Source organism: Suncus etruscus, chromosome 9, assembly GCF_024139225.1.
Source record: "Suncus etruscus isolate mSunEtr1 chromosome 9, mSunEtr1.pri.cur, whole genome shotgun sequence".
In the NCBI taxonomy this organism is placed as follows: Eukaryota; Metazoa; Chordata; class Mammalia; order Eulipotyphla; family Soricidae; genus Suncus; species Suncus etruscus.
This window is the reverse complement of record NC_064856.1, coordinates 77177720-77194904: the sequence shown is the minus strand read 5'-3', so window position 1 is coordinate 77194904 and position 17185 is coordinate 77177720. Positions and strand designations below refer to the sequence as shown.

The following is a 17185-nucleotide window of genomic DNA, read 5'->3' as shown; positions in this document are numbered from 1 at the left end:
ATTTTCTTTGGGGCCCGGAGAGATAGCACAGCAGCGTTTGCCTTGCAAGCAGCTGATCCAGGACCAAAGGTGGTTGGTTTGAATCCCGGTGTCCCATATGGTCCCCTGTGCCTGTCAGGAGCTATTTCTGAGCAGACAGCCAGGAGTAACTCCTGAGCACCACTGGGTATGGCCCAAAAAACAGAAAAAAACAAAACAAAACAAAAACAAAACAAAAAAATTTTCTTTTCATTTTTTAAAGTAATGAGGCTGCCATTTTCTCTCGCCTATGCTGGAAAGATTATAGATGAGGCTGTTCAAGTACCTTAATGACTTTACAAAATGATAACTTTTCTCTGATGTATAATTAACATTTATTTTTTAAGTGTCAGTATGGTTGTAGCAGTTATCCTTTTAAGAGTTGCAAGGCTGCATAGAAGCAAATTTTGTATTCTTTTCCACCACAAAGCACTGAGCCTTTATGAAACATCATATTTCCTTGAAACATCAGGGAAGATGCCAGAAAACATGGGGCCAATTTTTCCTGCTGCCTAAAACAGTAGTAGAAATGTTGCACATGGCATTCTAAGGGTGTCTGTTGTGACATCTAGTTGGAGTCTAGCAGTACTCAAGTATGTAAGGTCAGAAAAAATATCTGTGTAGCAAAAGCTGACTAAAATAGCATGATTACTGTTTTGGCCGCATTTCTGCAGTATAAAGAGCTGTGTCTTCACATATATGCAGCTACTCCATTCACAGTGCAATGATGTATTTTGTTTTATTTTTTATTTATTTTTGGTTTGGGGGCTACGTGTAGTGTTTGTTGCTTGGAGCTACCCCCAGTGTAGTGCTCAGTGTTGAGCAAGGCTGAACTCTGTTAGAACTCTCTCTCTACCTTCCAATAATACAATTTCACAATGTAAATTTAGAGGCCAGATCAATATCTCATCCTGCTGAGTTCATGCTTTGCATGTCTAAGATGCAATTTCTGTTCCTGGCATATTGTTATATTGTTTTTAAACACTGTTAGGAGTAACCCCTGATCACTGAAGTGGGAATAGTTCCTGCATACCATAGAACACAGAAAATGACACAAATAATAATTGGATATTCCCCTATCATAAATAATAATAACAACTTAAGAATGGAGTCAATTGGGCTCAGAGAAAGAGTATAGGAGTCAGTTTGCTTGCCTTGCATATAGCTGACCTTGGTTCCTAGTTTAAACCCTAGCACCACATATGGTCCCCTAAGTAATGCTGAGTGACCCCTGAGCACTGAGTCAAGAGTAAGCGCTGGTCACAAAAAAGGATGAACTGATGGATTTGACTGAAAAGAGAAAGAACCTTATTCAGTGTTTTGATGGAGAAACCTTACTAGCTTAACTTAGTACCTTGCGTGTATGTAGATATTGGGTACTTTTGTAAATGTCTGGAAATGGGTGACAAGGAATTTCCTTTTCTCTTGTAAAGAAAAATCCTTAATCTCTTTTCCTTTTGGCATGGCAGCCTCTGTGAACAAAGACTTTGCCATTCCAGGGTGCACGGTCTGCCAAAAAGAGCTAAAATGGTTAAGCTTTGATATTTATAGTTTTACTAAAAGATATGCTCAAGCCCACAAAGATAATGTAGGGGTTATGATGCTTGACCTGCATGTGACTGACCCTAATTCGAATCCCCAGCACCACATATGGTCCCTTGAGCACTACCCAGGGTCATTCCTAAGCACTGATCTAGGAATAGCCCTTGTGTATTTCTGGGTGGTATGACTCAACCCCCTCCCAATCCCCTGCTTCAAAAGAAAAGAAAGATCACAGAAATTTTTCATTTTACAAGCTAAGAACCTTAGGCGTAAAGAGAAAAACAAAACATTGTAAAAATATAAACCATATATAGAAAAAGAATCTGTACCAGTACCTATAAAATAGATTCGATTATTTCTGGGTTTTGATCTCATAGAAATTTTCTTTTTTTTGGTTTTGGGTCACACCTGGCAGTGCTCAGGGGTTACTCCTGACTCTGTGCTTAGAAATCGCTCCTGGCAAGCTCAGGGCACCATATGAGATGCTGGGATTTGAACCTCTGTCCTTCTGCATGCAAGGCAAATACTCCATGGTATCTCTCCGGCCCCGATCTCATAGAAATTTTAATTTTATTTGGGGAATAGGTGTAATTGGGCCATATCTGGTAGTGCCCAGGGCTTACTCCTAGTTCTGTGCTCCTGGTGCCAGGGTGCTGTGGATTAAACCTCAGTTGACTCCATGCAGGGTAAGCATCTTACCCACTGTACTATTGATCTGGCCCTTATAGATGTTAATATATAAATGTATATATAAAATATGTATATTATATATGTATACTTTTATATTTATATATATAACTTTTGTTTACTTATTTTGGAGGGGGCATACTCAGTGGTGCTCAGGTGTTACTACTGGTTTTGCACTTCTGACCGGCTGAGGGGCCATATGGGATGCTAGAGATGGAACCTGGATTGGCTACATGCAAGACAAATGTGCTACCCATTATGCTATCGCTCCAACCTCTCTCTCTCTCTCTCTCTCTCTCTCTCTCTTTCTCTCTCTCTCTCTCTCTCTCTCTCTCTCTCTCTCTCATATAATCAGTTGAACTATTTTATTTTGTTTTACTTCATTTGTTTTTGCGTTACACCCAGCGGTGCTCTGGAGTTACTCCTGGCTCTGTGCTCAGAAGTCACTCCTGGCAGGCTTGGGGGACCATATGAGATGCCGGGATTCAAACCTGGCTTTATCCTGTGTTGGCCGCATGCAAGGCAAATGCCTGACCACTGTGCTATCACTTTGGTCCCTAGCTTGAACTATTTTAATGACTATAAATGACTATAGAAAATTCATTGAGATGATATTGACATTACTGCTAGATTGTTCTGTGGCCTTCCCACCATTTTCTTGAGAACCTATTAGAAAACTCCACGTTTGCCACAAGCTGCATATTATTTGGTCACTTTTTAAAAATATTTGGGCTATATTTGAGATATAAGTAATATGGTAGCAGATGCACAGTTCTAGTTAGTACAAATGGGAGAGCTTATTTAAATTTAGATAACATTGGATCAATCCTGGTAGATTTTAAATGTAATGATTCTATGGCCCTGGCAGCATGCTGTGGTGAAGTCCCTGGTGGCACATGTGTGGCCATCATCAGCAAACAGGTTGGGCTCGCTTAGGGAGCATTTTACGGGGACTTTTAAAAGGCTCTCTGTTGAAACATGATGTTCTCTTTACTCTGCAGATACTTCAGCATTAGTAAATTTTATGAGGGGGAAAAAAATGAGAGTTTAACCACTGAGGAGTTTTAGCAGTTTCTATTAAACAAGCTTTATACTTTAATTTTAAACTTAAGAACTACTAGGGCCAGAGTGATAGCACGGAGGGTAGGGTGTTTGTCTTGCTTGAGAATGACCTGGGTTTGATCATTGGCACTCCATCTGGATGCCAAGTGCTCCCAGGAGTGATCCCTGAGCACTGGGCCAGGAGTAACTTCTGAGAACCCCAAGGTATGGTCCCCAAGCCAACTAACCAAACAAAAATAACAAAAAAATAAATGCAATGACTGCTAATGCTTGAGCACTGAGCTGTATTTTTTTTTTTAAGCAGGGTACTGTGCTTTTGTATTTCTGAACTCTGTGGTAAAAATGTGAGTATAGGGGCTGGAGCAGTGGTGCAAGCAGTAAGGTATCTGCCTTGCCTGCGCTAGCCTAGGATGGACCGTGGTTTGATCCCCTGGTGTCCCATATGGTCCTCCAAGCCAGGGGCAATTTCTGAGCATATAGCCAGGAGTAACTCCTGAGTGTCACCAGGTGTGACCCAAAAACCAAAGAAAAAAAAAAAGAAGATTGCGTATATGGGGCCCAAGAGATAGCACAGCGGTAGGGCATTTGCCTTGCAGCAGTCGATCCAGGTTGGACAGTGGTTCAAATCCCGACATCCCATAGGATCCCCCTGTGCCTGCCAGAAGGGATTTCTGAGCATAGAGCCAGGAGTAACTCTGAGTGCCACCAAGTATGACCCAACTATAAAAATTTGACTATATTTACAATGTGTGGGGCTGATATAGATATACACCCTGTTCCGATGATGTATCTAGAAAGATTTATATATAAAGAAATCTGGCCAGAGTGATAGCACAGTGGCTATGGTACTGGCCTTGCATGTAGCTGATCTGGATTCAATCCCCAGCACCGCATAGCTTCCGTCCTCTGAGTACTACCAGGAATGATACCTGGGCGCAGACCCAGGAATTAGCCCTGAGCGCCACAGGCTGTGGCTCAAAAACAAACAAATAAAATAACCCAAATCAGATAACTATAAAGAAATCTGTTATGGAACAGATACGTATAGGAAAAACATATTTAAGCATTTAACTCCCCCTCCTTTTTTCCTACTAATTAGGCTTCTACATTCTATCCTTGGCTTTGTCACTAAACTTTTTTTTTTTTTTACATTTTTTTTATTGTGACTAAAGTGCATTACACAGAATTATTTACAGTACATAGTGAAATGAGTGAAGGGCATTCCCTCCACTCCTGTTCCCAGCATGTCTCCCATATGTCCCTCCTTTACCTCCCAGAATACTAGTGTAACTGGTCTCCACTCTACAGCTTGTTGTAGATTGGGTATCTATTCTGTCATTGACTTTAGGTTTGGTGTTCCAATCTGGTCATTTTTTATTCGCACTATATGTTCATATGACTGGTCCTGGTATCATCATTTTCCCCCCTCAATTTAAACTTTTTAAGGTTACCTGATCCTTTTGAAAATGACTCCTGTCTTCTCTGTCCAAAATTTTCCTATAAGAATGCAAACTGTATTTAATTTTTGTTTTAGGATCACACCCAGCTCTACTGGGGTTTATACCTGGCTCTGCTCAAGGAATACTGCTGACTGGGTTTGGGAACCATATACACTGCCAGGGACAAAACCTGGGTTGGCCACATGTAAGGCAAGGGCTTAAACCTAGTACTATTTCTTTAGCCCAAGAATGTAATGTTTTCATTTTTTCTTATTTAAAAAAAATAAAATTTGGGGGATTTTTTTGGCCACACCCTGCAGTGCTCAGAGGTTACTCCTGGCTATGTGCTCAGAAATTGCTCCTGGCAGGCTCAGGTGACCATATGGGTTGCCGGGATTCGAACTGCCGTCCTTCTGCATGCAAGGCAAATGCTCTACCTCCATGCCATCTCTCCGCCCTCCCCAAATAAAATTTTTTAATTGACCACGAGATACACAGTTACAAAGTTGTTCATAATTGAATTTCAGTCACACATTATTCAACCCCCATCCCTTCACTAGTGTACATCGTCTACAACCAATCTCCCTCCCGCCCTGCCCTCCTACCCTCTCCTTTGCCTTCCTCTATAGAAAACAATTTTCTTCTCTCTTTCTATCTCTTTTTATTCTCTTTTTCTTTTACTGCCTTTTTTTTTCACTTCAGAATGAAGTGAGATTTTTCACAATCAGAATGCATTTTCTTTTCCTTTTCCTTTTTTTTTTTTTTGTTTTTTGTTTTTTGTTTTTTGGGCCATACTCAGTGACACTTAGGGGTTTCTCCTGGCTATGCACTCAGAAATCACTCCTGGCTTGGAGAACATAGGGGACACCGGGGATTGAACAGAGGCCCGTCCTCGGTCAGCCATGTGCAAGGCAAATGCCCTACTGCTATGCCACCACTCCGGCCCCAGATTGCAGTATTTTTAAAAGAATGTTTCATGGGCCCGGAGAGATAGCATAGTGGTGTTTGCCTTGCAAGCAGCCGATCCAGGACCAAAGGTGGTTGGTTCGAATCCCGGTGTCCCATAAGGTCCCCCGTGCCTGCCAGGCGCTATTTCTGAGCAGACAGCCAGGAGTAACCCCTGAGCACTGCCATGTGTGGCCCAAAAACAAAAAAACAAAAAACAAAACAAAACAAAAAAGAATGTTTCATACTCTCATTACCTGGGCATCCTCAGTTTAAAAAAAGTTTTTTTAATTTACTGACTGTGATTTGCAAAGCAGTTGAAAACAGTTTCAGGCATTCTAATTTTGTTCTTTAACTTATGATGATTAATTTATTTATATTTCTTGGTTTGGGACCCGTAACCTGGCAATGCTCAGGGGTTACTCCTGACTCTACACTCAGGAATTACTACTGGCTGTGCTTGAGGGATACTGAGTTTTTAACCTGAATCAACTACATGCAAGGAAGCCAAGTGCCCTACCCATTATACTATTGCTCTGTTCCTTAATGCTGTTCTTTGAAAATGAAATATTTTATTTAAAAAAACTCTTGGAGCTGAAAATCTAGGTCTTCTGCCCCAGTGAGCATTTGTATTGTAACCAGTAGTTTCTTTCTGGGAAGGAAGAAAACCTGCTGGGTCCCTTATCCCACTGGATAGAGTTTTCAGAAGCAGCAAAAATACAAATGCTGATAAGAAAATAACTGTTACTTAGCTTCTTAAATGTGTCTTGACATTTTCTGATCTTCCCAGCAAGATATATATTTTGGTTATTACTGCCTCCAGTTTTTCTAAAGGAACCAGGTCTCAGAAAAGACCAACCGACAGATTAGCACCCCACAATCTCTCAGTTAGGAACAGTGAATGCATAGGCAAACTTTAACCTGGCTGGCTGGCTTCCAAGGCTGTGTGTTTTCTTCTGTGCCAGGTTTGCTCCAATTCAGTTCAGAGGTACTCCCAAAGTCTCCTTTCAGAGGTACACATGAATAAGTTACACTTTGCCCTTGTGTGTGTGTGTGTGTGTGTGTGTGTAAACATACATACATACATATAATATATATACACACATACATATATTTATTTTCTGTGTTATGTTCAGTTCTCTGTAAGAATCCAGGTGAGCATATTGTTGGGTTTAATTAAAGATTTACTGGTAAACTAGTATCATCAGATGAATGTGAAGACATTGGTATGGACAGATTTCTTCTAACTGAAAATGCTGCAGACAACTTTATTTTTATTTATATATTTCAATAATTTATATGGTGGATGAGCTTCATATATTTGTAATCATTGGCATAGGCCCTCCATTTGTAAATTGTTAGGCAAGTCATCACCCCTCACATGCTTTGGAGGCCCAGAGCTATCTTGCTGGTGACGGTGATGTCAGGTCTGGAATCTATTCTTGAGGCTGTCTGTAGGCTGTTTATCACCATTAGCCGTCATTATTTTAAATGAGTACCCACCCACCTGATATTCTGTAACCACATGTTTCCAAAGCTGCTCTGGAGATAACATCTTGTAGAACACCCCTTTATTTTACTTCTTTTCTATTCTTCTTTTTTTTTAAAAAAAATTATTCACAAATGTTTTATGACTGAAGCCCAGGATGTATGAGGGAAAACACGTCCAAATGAGAGACTCAAATCTCGGGGTTGTGAGATTCAGAACAATTTGGAAGCAAGTGTTAGTCCTGAAACTGAAGCTTTGAAACAAAACCTCACCGTGTGTTTAACATACATTAGTTTGTAAATATGGAGTCCCACTAATTGCATTTATAGCTCACAGCAAAAGACCTGTTATGTCTTGTTACTTCGAGGGAGGAAAAAAAAAAACCCTGAGAGAATTATAGGTGCATGTGCTTTTAAAAATCAGAATGTAGAGAACAGTGTGTTATAAATTCTCTAATTAGGGGCCCTTTTCTGGGGAGGCAATTAATAAGTTTTTCTGTTACTGTGATACTGAATTCAGGTGTGTCACTTGGGACGCAGTGGCTCATTTTGTAAAGCTATGAATATGCTTCCATTGCGGTTGTCTTCTCTCCCTTTAAGGGGAGAGAAGAGGAGGGTATATGTGACAGAAAAAAATAGTCTTATCTTTTTCAGATTATTGTTTTTTTTTATTCTATTACTTTCTTTTTCAATATGATTCAAGGTTTTTTTTTTTTTTTTTTTTTTGGTTTTGGGTCACACCTGGCAGAGCTCAAGGGTTACTCCTGGCTCTGCACTCAGAAATCATTTCTGGCAGGCTCAGGGGACCATGTAGATGGCAGGATTAGAACTGGGATCCTTCCTGTATAGGCTGCATGTAAGGCAAATGCCTTACCGCTGTGCTATTGTTCTGGCCCCATGATACAAAATTTTGTGTGTTCCTAGGAATACTTATGTTGATTAAGGCCTATTGTGTTTCCAGTGGGAGTAACCCAGTTTTATGACAGAAAAATAGTCTTCCAATTATGTGGTAGAGTAAATTTTTTCATTTTTTCCTCAATGAAATATGCTTTCCTCTCTAAAGTGAACTGTAATTATGGAGAGTGGGCCTTTTATGAAACTATTTTTTTAAAAAGATGATCACATACTGTTAATAACTGTTTGATTTTGGACTTTGACAACTTGGTTACTTTTTTTTTTAATTCTTATTTTATTAAAACTATTGTGATCTATAAAGATTGTCATAGTTGAATTTCATATATACAGTGAATCAGGCCCAGTGTCAACCTCCCTCCACCAGTGGACCAGAGTGCCCTCTATACCACCACCTGTTGCCCCTGGCCTGCCAGTAAAACAGGCCCATTTAAGTTTAGATAGACAATTTGAACTTTGACAAGTTACTGTGGTGAAGGGTTGAAAGGGTGGGGAAAGATGAGGTAGACTAAAGTAACATAAAGATGGTTGTGGAGGATCTTTGGCATTTTCTTGGTGGTAAAGCATAGTAACTTGGTATACCATGAGCATTAATATTAGCACTATTGTAACTATATTACCTCAAATGCAACTTTTTAGGTGTTTCTTTGTTTTTTATTTTATTTTTTATTTGGAGTCATACGCAATAGTTCTTACTGCACTCAGGAATCATTCCTTGGCTATGCTTGGGAGACCATATGGAGCTCTAGGGTTCAAATCTCAGTTTATATCCATGTAATAGAAGTACCTTACCTTTGTACTATTTCTCTGGCCTGAAAATGAAAAAATTTTAAATGTAAAAACATGGGAAAAAATAGTGATCATAGACATATATAATGCCAAGTTAGGAAGTCCCTCAAATAATCACTTTGACTAACTCATTTTCTAATATGAGCAAATGAGGAAAGTCAGAATCAGCATTGCATATCAGCGCTGTGGCCATTACTGTCAGGTACAGGATCAAGGCTGCTTTTCTGAACCAATTGTGGTACGATTTTTTTTTCTACTATCTTACTTAGAAAATCAAAAGGTCCTTTTTTTTATCCTCCAGGGATGATACCAACAGTTGACTGAGGCCTACATTTAGTTGTCATTTCTTGAGAGCTATATCAATTTTATTTTGCTTATGCATTATCTTTAATAGACTTTGAGTTGTTTTCCAAGTTATAAAATCTTGGTATGCATGTGAATTCCTATGATCTTTGGACAAAATTCAAAATAGTTTTTCCTAAGAATGACTATTTATTGCACTGAGGTCTTGGGGGAAATAGACCCACTTTTTAAACAGTCTTTTTTTTTTTTTTTCTGTTTTGAGTACTATTGGAGAAGTACAAGATTCAAAATCACCCTTAGGAAGGGGATTATGGAGTTCACATTTTTGGCTACATCCCTTGTTGGGTAGTAACCTTTGGTCAGCCTCACTCACCTTCCCATGTGTAAAGTAAGATTTTCTGTGCTCTTATCTGATCAGAATTCCCAAGTCAGGAAGATTTCCAAATCTGCTGGGAGGAAGGGTAAGTCAGAAGGAATACAAATAGTGTTTTTCAGTTTTTGTGAGAGACATGATGGGAAGAAGGAATTTACATAGGGAACTAAAAGTATCATTTCCCTTACGAAAGGAAATTTGATGGGGCCAGAGAGAAATAGCATGAAGGTAAGGCATTTGCCTTGTATGCAGAAGGATGATGGTTTGAATCCTGGCATCCCATATGGTCCCCTGAGCCTCCCAGGAGCAATTTCTGAGTGTAGAGCCAGGAGTAAGCCCTAAGCACTGCCAGTTGTGACCCAAAAACCAAAAAAAAAAAAAAAAAAAGAAATTTGAGGGCTGGAGAGAGCTCAATGGACTGAGTGCATTGCATGTGGGGCGGTCTGGGCTATAGCCCTCACACTGTGTGTGTGTGTTTCTCATTGCACTAATGCAACTGACTCTTAAATACATCTAACTGTGGCCCCCAAAACAAAAGAAAAAAAAAGAAACTTGACCTACTGAAGCTACAGTGATAAGTATTTTTTATTGTGAGCTTGTTTTTATGTGCATGATTTCTCTATTTCCCTAATTACTTATGGCAGGGTTTCACATATGAAGTTCACGGTAATTTCTTAAAAGGAGATACAGACACTAGCTGAGTGTTGAGAAACCTACAAAGCATGCTGGGACTGATTGTCCCTTTGCCACCCTATCTTGCCTGTTCTCCTGTTGTCCACGGCAAGTGGGGCTGTGACTAGATAAAGCTAGTTCTGTAAGCAGCTGCCAGGGAAGAAGGAAATGGTTAATAACTTTTTTTTAAAGCTGTTTGAACTTGCTAATTGTTGAGTTATATCATCAAGTGCATTCTCTCCTTTCTGCTGCCGCTCTAAGGAAAAACTGGAAATGAACTGCATACCTGTCATGTATACACTTGTCTCTAGCCTACTTCTATGCATAGACTAAAAGTGAAATGTACTTACAGCTGTTACTTGGAGGATTTTTTATAGATTTTCTAGAAAATATGGCCAGGATACAGCTAAGATCTGATTTTTCAGTCCCTAACAGTGACTTAAGCAATCATTTTCTTTGCAAGTCTATTTCATCAAAACCTAATATAGCTATCTATTTGTTTATCTTTTATCAAGCCTGCACTTAGAATATTGCAATATGCCCCATACCCCCTGGCATTGTAGGTAGTCTGAGACCGTTTTTTTTTTTTTTTTCCCAAGAATAGTTTAAGGGGGAAAATCCAGCTCTGGTTATGTTTCTCAATTACAGGATGTACTTTATAAGAAAAGATAAAACATTTTCCCCCTCTTTCCTGAGCATTGTGTTTTGAAGCCAAATTATGACTTGCTGTGTCTGTCTTCTGAGCTCATTTATCTTATAAAATGTCAACACCTAATTATTTTTCTGTTGAATTAATTGCTTCAAGTCTAATATTACTTAGTTAACAGTCTTCGTGTAATTTTATGTTTTCCAGGGATATCAGTATGAACAACATTACTCAGTTACCAGAAAATGCATTCAAGAACTTCCCTTTTTTAGAAGAGCTGTAAGTATGATTTTGAGAACTGCTTCTTTTTGGTTACTGCTTGTTTTTCCCTGTTGTTTTTGGATCCTCTTACAACAGAGACAGTCCAGTGTTTCTTAGGAAAGATAATTTACTTTCAGTGGACGTTGAGCAGGGGAAGTCATGTTTGGGGTGGGGGGAGATGAAGTTAAACAGAGTTGATTTTTTTTAAGCAGTGTAGTTGCTGATGGTATTTTTGAAAGCCAGAACCAAAAATGCCCTTTCCATAGGACTTTTTACTAACAATTATTATAGCCACAAATGCTGCAGTGACACAAGTTAATTACAGTGTTGTCTCATGATAACAAGGTTGCTGTATAATTACCATTGTTGCCAAAGATGTTGTATTATGGGCATCATAAGCATAAAAATAAATGCAACTTATGTCAGGGTCATGAGCCTGCAGACAATACATACTGATCCCAGTGTCAGGAAGACTAGATCTTTATAGATATTTCTGGGTAACTTTTTGGCTTGGGGCAAAGGCACAGACTATCATCCTAGTCTCTTAATATGAACTTGTCAACTGTATCTCACATTTCCAATTTAACAGTTTTCATCAAGAAAAACTTCTTTTTACTTCTGTGTGCATATGCATCTATTTGGGCCACATCCAGTTGTGCTCAGGGCCTACTCCTGGCTCTGTGATCAGGAGTCACTCCTAGCAGATTTAGGGAACCATACATAGTGCTGAGGATCAACCTGGGTTGGTTTGATTGTGTGCAAAAGCACTTTATCCACAGTACTATCTGGCTTTCTTTCTACAGTTTTATTTTTCCTTTGTTTTTCTCTCCATACTTTTTCAAAATATTTCATCATCAAAACAGAGATATTTAGAGGAGGTCTGGAAGTTCCAGCTCACCTCATGAAGCTCACCACAAAGAGTATGAGTTTAGTTAGAGAAATAACTACGTTGTGAACTATCTTAACAATGAGAATGTATGAGGGAAATGGAAAGCCTGTCTAGAGTACAGGCGGTGGTGGGGGGGGGGGGGAGAAGGGAGATTTGGGACATTGGTGATGGGAGTGTTGCACTGGTGATGGGGGGTGTTCTTTACATGACGGGAACCCAACCACAATCATGTTTGTAATCAAGGGTGTTTAAATAAAAATATTATTTAAAAAGTTTTTAGAAATAAAATACTCAAAAAGACATAAAAAAAAGAGAGAGAGACATTTTAGGATCAGAGAGATAGCTCAGTGGGCTGGTGTACAATCTTTGCAGACAGGAACCCAGGGTTCATCCCTACAACTGTATTATCCCTGAGCATCACCTGGCGTGTCTCTGGGCACCACTTCAGAGAATACTTAGCTCAGAGTTAGAACAGTAGTATCCCCCAGCAGCACAGGGGTGTCCAACAAAACAAACAATTCCACCAGACTCTAGTCTTTTCACAAAGGTGAAACCAAAAAGTAAAGAAGGAAGCCCAATCCCCTCCCAAACTGAAGCCTAAGCCAAAACCTTGAAGATTAAGAAAGCAGTTCTGAAAAGCCTCTGAAGTGACACAAAATGTACCATCCACACCTCACATCATGGTCAAAGACTCATGAACAAGGAAACTCAGATGTACTTGGGAGACCAACTAATAACATGCCTTCATCAAGTTTTTTCTCAGCACTGGGAGGAGAGAAGAGAAAAATCACCTTGCACTCACAGTCAAGGACTGATCTGGTGGAAAGAAGAGGGTGTATTCTTTGGGCTCCAGAATAGGTTGCTGTGGAAGTTGCCATAAAAGTGAGATCACATGAATCCAATTGGCTAATTTTAAATATATTTAAAGAAAAAAAAATACCATGTTGAGGGCCGGAGAGGTGGTGCAAGTAGTAGGGCATTTGCTGCCTTGTACAGGGCTAACCTAGGACCGACCTCGGTTCAATCCCCTGGTGATGGTCCCCCAAACCAAGAGCGATTTCTGAGCGCATTACCAGGAGTAACCCTTGAGCGTCACCGGGTATGGCCCAAAAACTGAAAAAAAAAAAATACCATGTTGGGACTTTTAGATTTTAAAGTAATTGGAAAATAGAATATTCTACTTCTTAGACTAAAATCTAGTTAACTCTAGGATGTTATTCACCACCTTCATTGTTGATTTGTTATGTGGAGGTTAGATGACAGTTTGATATGAAGGATAGGAAAAGATAGATATTGTGGAACTCGGAGAGATGTTACAGGATGTAAGGAATTCCATCCTGGCTCAGTCCCCAGCACTATACACAGCCATGTGTGACCAACTGCGCCCCCCACCCCCAAAGGAAAAAAAAAACACAGAAGCAAAAGATATGTGTTGCCCTGAAGGAAGCTTAATTCTTATTTTAGACAATGTCCTCTGGCCCTACTGTTTAGTATGAGATCCAAGTCAGCAGTGGTTTCTTACCTTGCTGTGACCCTGCTCTCTCACCCCCAGGTAATGTTCCTTGCTTCTGACAGAGTATTGAAACAGCTGTGGAGGATTTAATAATAATGAGAAGGTTTTCTTCCCACACTACTTAGTTGAATGTAATGTTCTCACAGCAAAAACCAAATCCAGGTTATTTGCAGCTTCCAAGTTTGTGAACTGGGTCAAGTTACTTCAACCTCTCTCTGCACTGTTTCTTTCTCTGTAAGATGCCAATAAAACAGTCCCTCTCTCCCAGCATTCCAGCAAGACAGATGAAATAATAGATGTTATATAAATGTTTTAAAAAGATGCTATTTTGTGTCTTACTATTTTATTTTATTATTTGTTGGGGGGTCATACCAGTAGTAATCAGGGTTTAGTTCTCACTTTGAGATTAGGGATCACTCCTGACAAAACTTGAGAGACCATATAGGATACTGAGGACCAAACTCTGGTAAACCATGTTCAAGGCAAGCATCAAACTCACTGCTCTGGTACCCCAAATCTTACTATTTTAAATGTACCGCCCAAATAACCTCAAAGGCATATAGACTAGGTATAATCTTTGAGTAAAATAATTATGGGGGTTTTTTCTTATGCTTGTTTTTCCCACCTATGGTGAACATTATTATTTTGTAATGATATTTCATTTTATTCAGACTTCAAATTGGGACATGAACTTTATTTGACATTCTCCTTCCCTAGATCAAGCTTTTAGATCCTTTACCTGTTCCTTTTTATTTCACATGTAGTTTCAGACTTAAGGATTAGTCTCCCTTTACAGAAGTAATTATGCAGTGAAAGGTCCCAATCCAGTGGTTATTCAGCTATTGTATAACCACTATGGATGGGTGGCATATTGGATAGGAAATGGAGAAACTCTTCTTTTCTGGATGAGGCAACTCTGCACACCACTTTTGTTGATGCTGTGAATTGCTTGCTTCACTCTGGGGGATTTCCTTGTGAGGGCCTGGATGTAGAGTCCAATGTGGTTAATCTCCACTTTGTGAAATTCACATCTTGGATTTCTTAAAATCTCAAATGACTGAGCATATGTCAAACTCGTGAATTCTATAATATGGGACTTTCAATTGGAACCAAATTGAAGCTGTGAGTTCTTTGTAATATCCTCAAGTCCTGTCCATATTCCACTGCTGCATAGATGAAACTCATAAGATCACATCAGTATAGGCTCTCAAATATTTCATGGAGCTGCAGAAATGAATTTACATGGGAGCTGATAGCCAACTTTTAAAACTTTATTTCAATACACTGGGAAACTTTTAGGCATTTAAGGGAATTTCTTTTCTATGTTAATAGAAGTTTAATGAAGTCTCCTGGATTTTTTTCTTTATAAAACAGGGTAGTTGATTTTGACATTTCAAAATGATGCTGCCCTGACTATTGTGATATTTTATAAACAATGTGACTGTTTATCCAGATCTCATCTGGAAATCATTTAAGAGTGATTTTGAAGTTGAAGTGCCCTGAATAGAAAATGAATGATTTCCCAGGGGTTTTCTTTTTTCCAAAATAGTTAATGAGGTGTGTTTTACAAGATGTGACTGGTTTGACCAAATTTTATATGGCAATCCAGAATACTTGTGGTACTAAGTGGAATTATTTCTTAGCAATATTTAAGAAGTTTACATATGTACATATGCATGCATATTGATTTATTTACATATTCAGTTTTTCTGACAACAAGTACTGAATTCTCTGTGCCATGGATAGAGAAACAATAATGACCTCTTTCTTGAGAGCAGTCAGTCAGTCTGTCTAGATCTGCGCTATCTAGTGCTATAGCTATTAGCTACAGCCATTTAAATTTAGATTTATAATTATTAAAATTAAAAAATTTAATTCTAAGTTTCACTAACCATCTTTTCATTGTCTTGTTTTTGTGTATTAAACAAAACAAATATGGGCAATTTTCAACAACACATACAGTTTGTTTATGCAACATTGGTCTAGCAGAGTCAAGTTAAAAACCTCTATAATGGTGGAGCTTGTCATAGAAGTCAGGGTCAGGGAAGTCTAAAGCAAAATACTATTTGAGACTATAGGAATAAGAGAGATTTACCAACATAGGTTTAGCTGATGAGGATGCATAGTAAGGATATTCCAGCAAGTGCCTTATATATAGCATATAGTAGATGTAGACATTTCAGAAGTGTTAGGGCACATGAAGTGGTTGGTTATTCATATTGAAATAAAGATAAATGTGTAATATTAAAAAATAAATATTAAAGAATGATGCTAGCTCATAAAGTAATATAATGTATTCACAATATAAAGGAAAGATACTGGATGAGTCCTGATAAAGCTAGATTTTATAGGATGTGTCATATGGTAAAGACTATATTTGGGAGGTTCAAGCAATAGTACAGCAAGCAGGACATTTGTGGCTAACCTGGTTTTGATCTCGGGCACCTCACATGGTCTCCTGAGCACCACCAAGAGTAATTGCTGAGTGGAGAGCAAGAAGTAATTCTTGAGCATTGCTGTATGTAGCCCAACACCCTCCCACCCAACTCACCCCAAAATACTAAATGTATTGATGACATTTACCACAACTGGGAATCCAAGGAATTCACCAGTTTGGTACATGAAAAACTCAATTTTTTGTTTGTTTGTTTTGTTTTTGGGTCACACCCAGCAGCACTCAGGGGATACTCATGGCTCCATGCTCAGAAATTGCTCCTGGCAGGCTCGGGGGACATAAGGGATGCCAGGATTCGAATCACTGTCCTTCTGCATGCGAGGCAAACACTCTACCTACATGCTATCTCTCTGGCCCATGAAAAAAAAATTTTATCAGAGAATGTTGGTTAATATGGTGTATCTAGACTGTTATGTTGTACAAGCACCTGTTCTCATAATTCTAAGAAAAGGCAATTTTGCAAAAACAGAAGAGGAAGTTGTACCATCTACAAGTTCGTTAGCTTGCTTCTTAGTTCTGTTAGGACCCAAAAACATACCTGCCAAATCCTCTCTATTTGTTCTGGAAACACTAATGTGTCTCCACCCTCAGGGAAATATTTTCTCCAACTTTTCAATGAAATATATTTTAAATATAATTCTTGCTAGATGCTTTTGTTGTTGTTGTTTTTGTTTTTGAGTCACACTCAGCAGCGTCAGGGGCTACTCCTGGCTCCACACTCAGAAATCGCTCCCGGCAGGCTTGGGGGACCATATGGAATGCCAGCATTTGAACCACTGTCCTGCATGGAAGGCAAATGCCTTACCTCCATGCTATCTCTCCGGCCCCTAGATGCTTATTTTTATATTTAATTTACTTTAGAAAATTATTACTTCAGAAAATTCTTTTCTTTTCTTGTTTTTTTTTTTTTGTTTTTTTTTTTTGGTTTTTGGGGACACACCCGTTTGATGCTCAGGGGTTACTCCTGGCTAAGTGCTCAGAAATGGCCCCTGGCTTGGGGGGACCATATGGGACACCGGGGGATTGAACCGTGGTCTTTCCTGGGCTAGCGCTTGCAAGGCCGACACCTTAACTCTAGCACCATCTCACCGGCCCCAGAAAATTATTTTCTAAATTACTTTAGAAAATCACCTAGTGATTTTTTCCTTCTTTCTTAGAATAAAGATATTAGATTCTAGCTTTTTTAGGGGG

The 17185-nt window shown here is 39.1% G+C and overlaps 1 protein-coding gene across 1 annotated transcript in view; it reads left to right on the top strand.

Moving 5' to 3' along the window:
• The window catches only part of LGR4 (leucine rich repeat containing G protein-coupled receptor 4), a 123252-nt gene that overhangs the window by 57579 nt on the left and 48488 nt on the right, over positions 1 to 17185 (top strand). The window contains exon 2 of the mRNA XM_049780971.1: positions 11084 to 11155. Coding sequence (XP_049636928.1) covers positions 11084 to 11155 — 72 coding nt within the window. The remainder of the gene's footprint in view (positions 1 to 11083; positions 11156 to 17185) is intronic.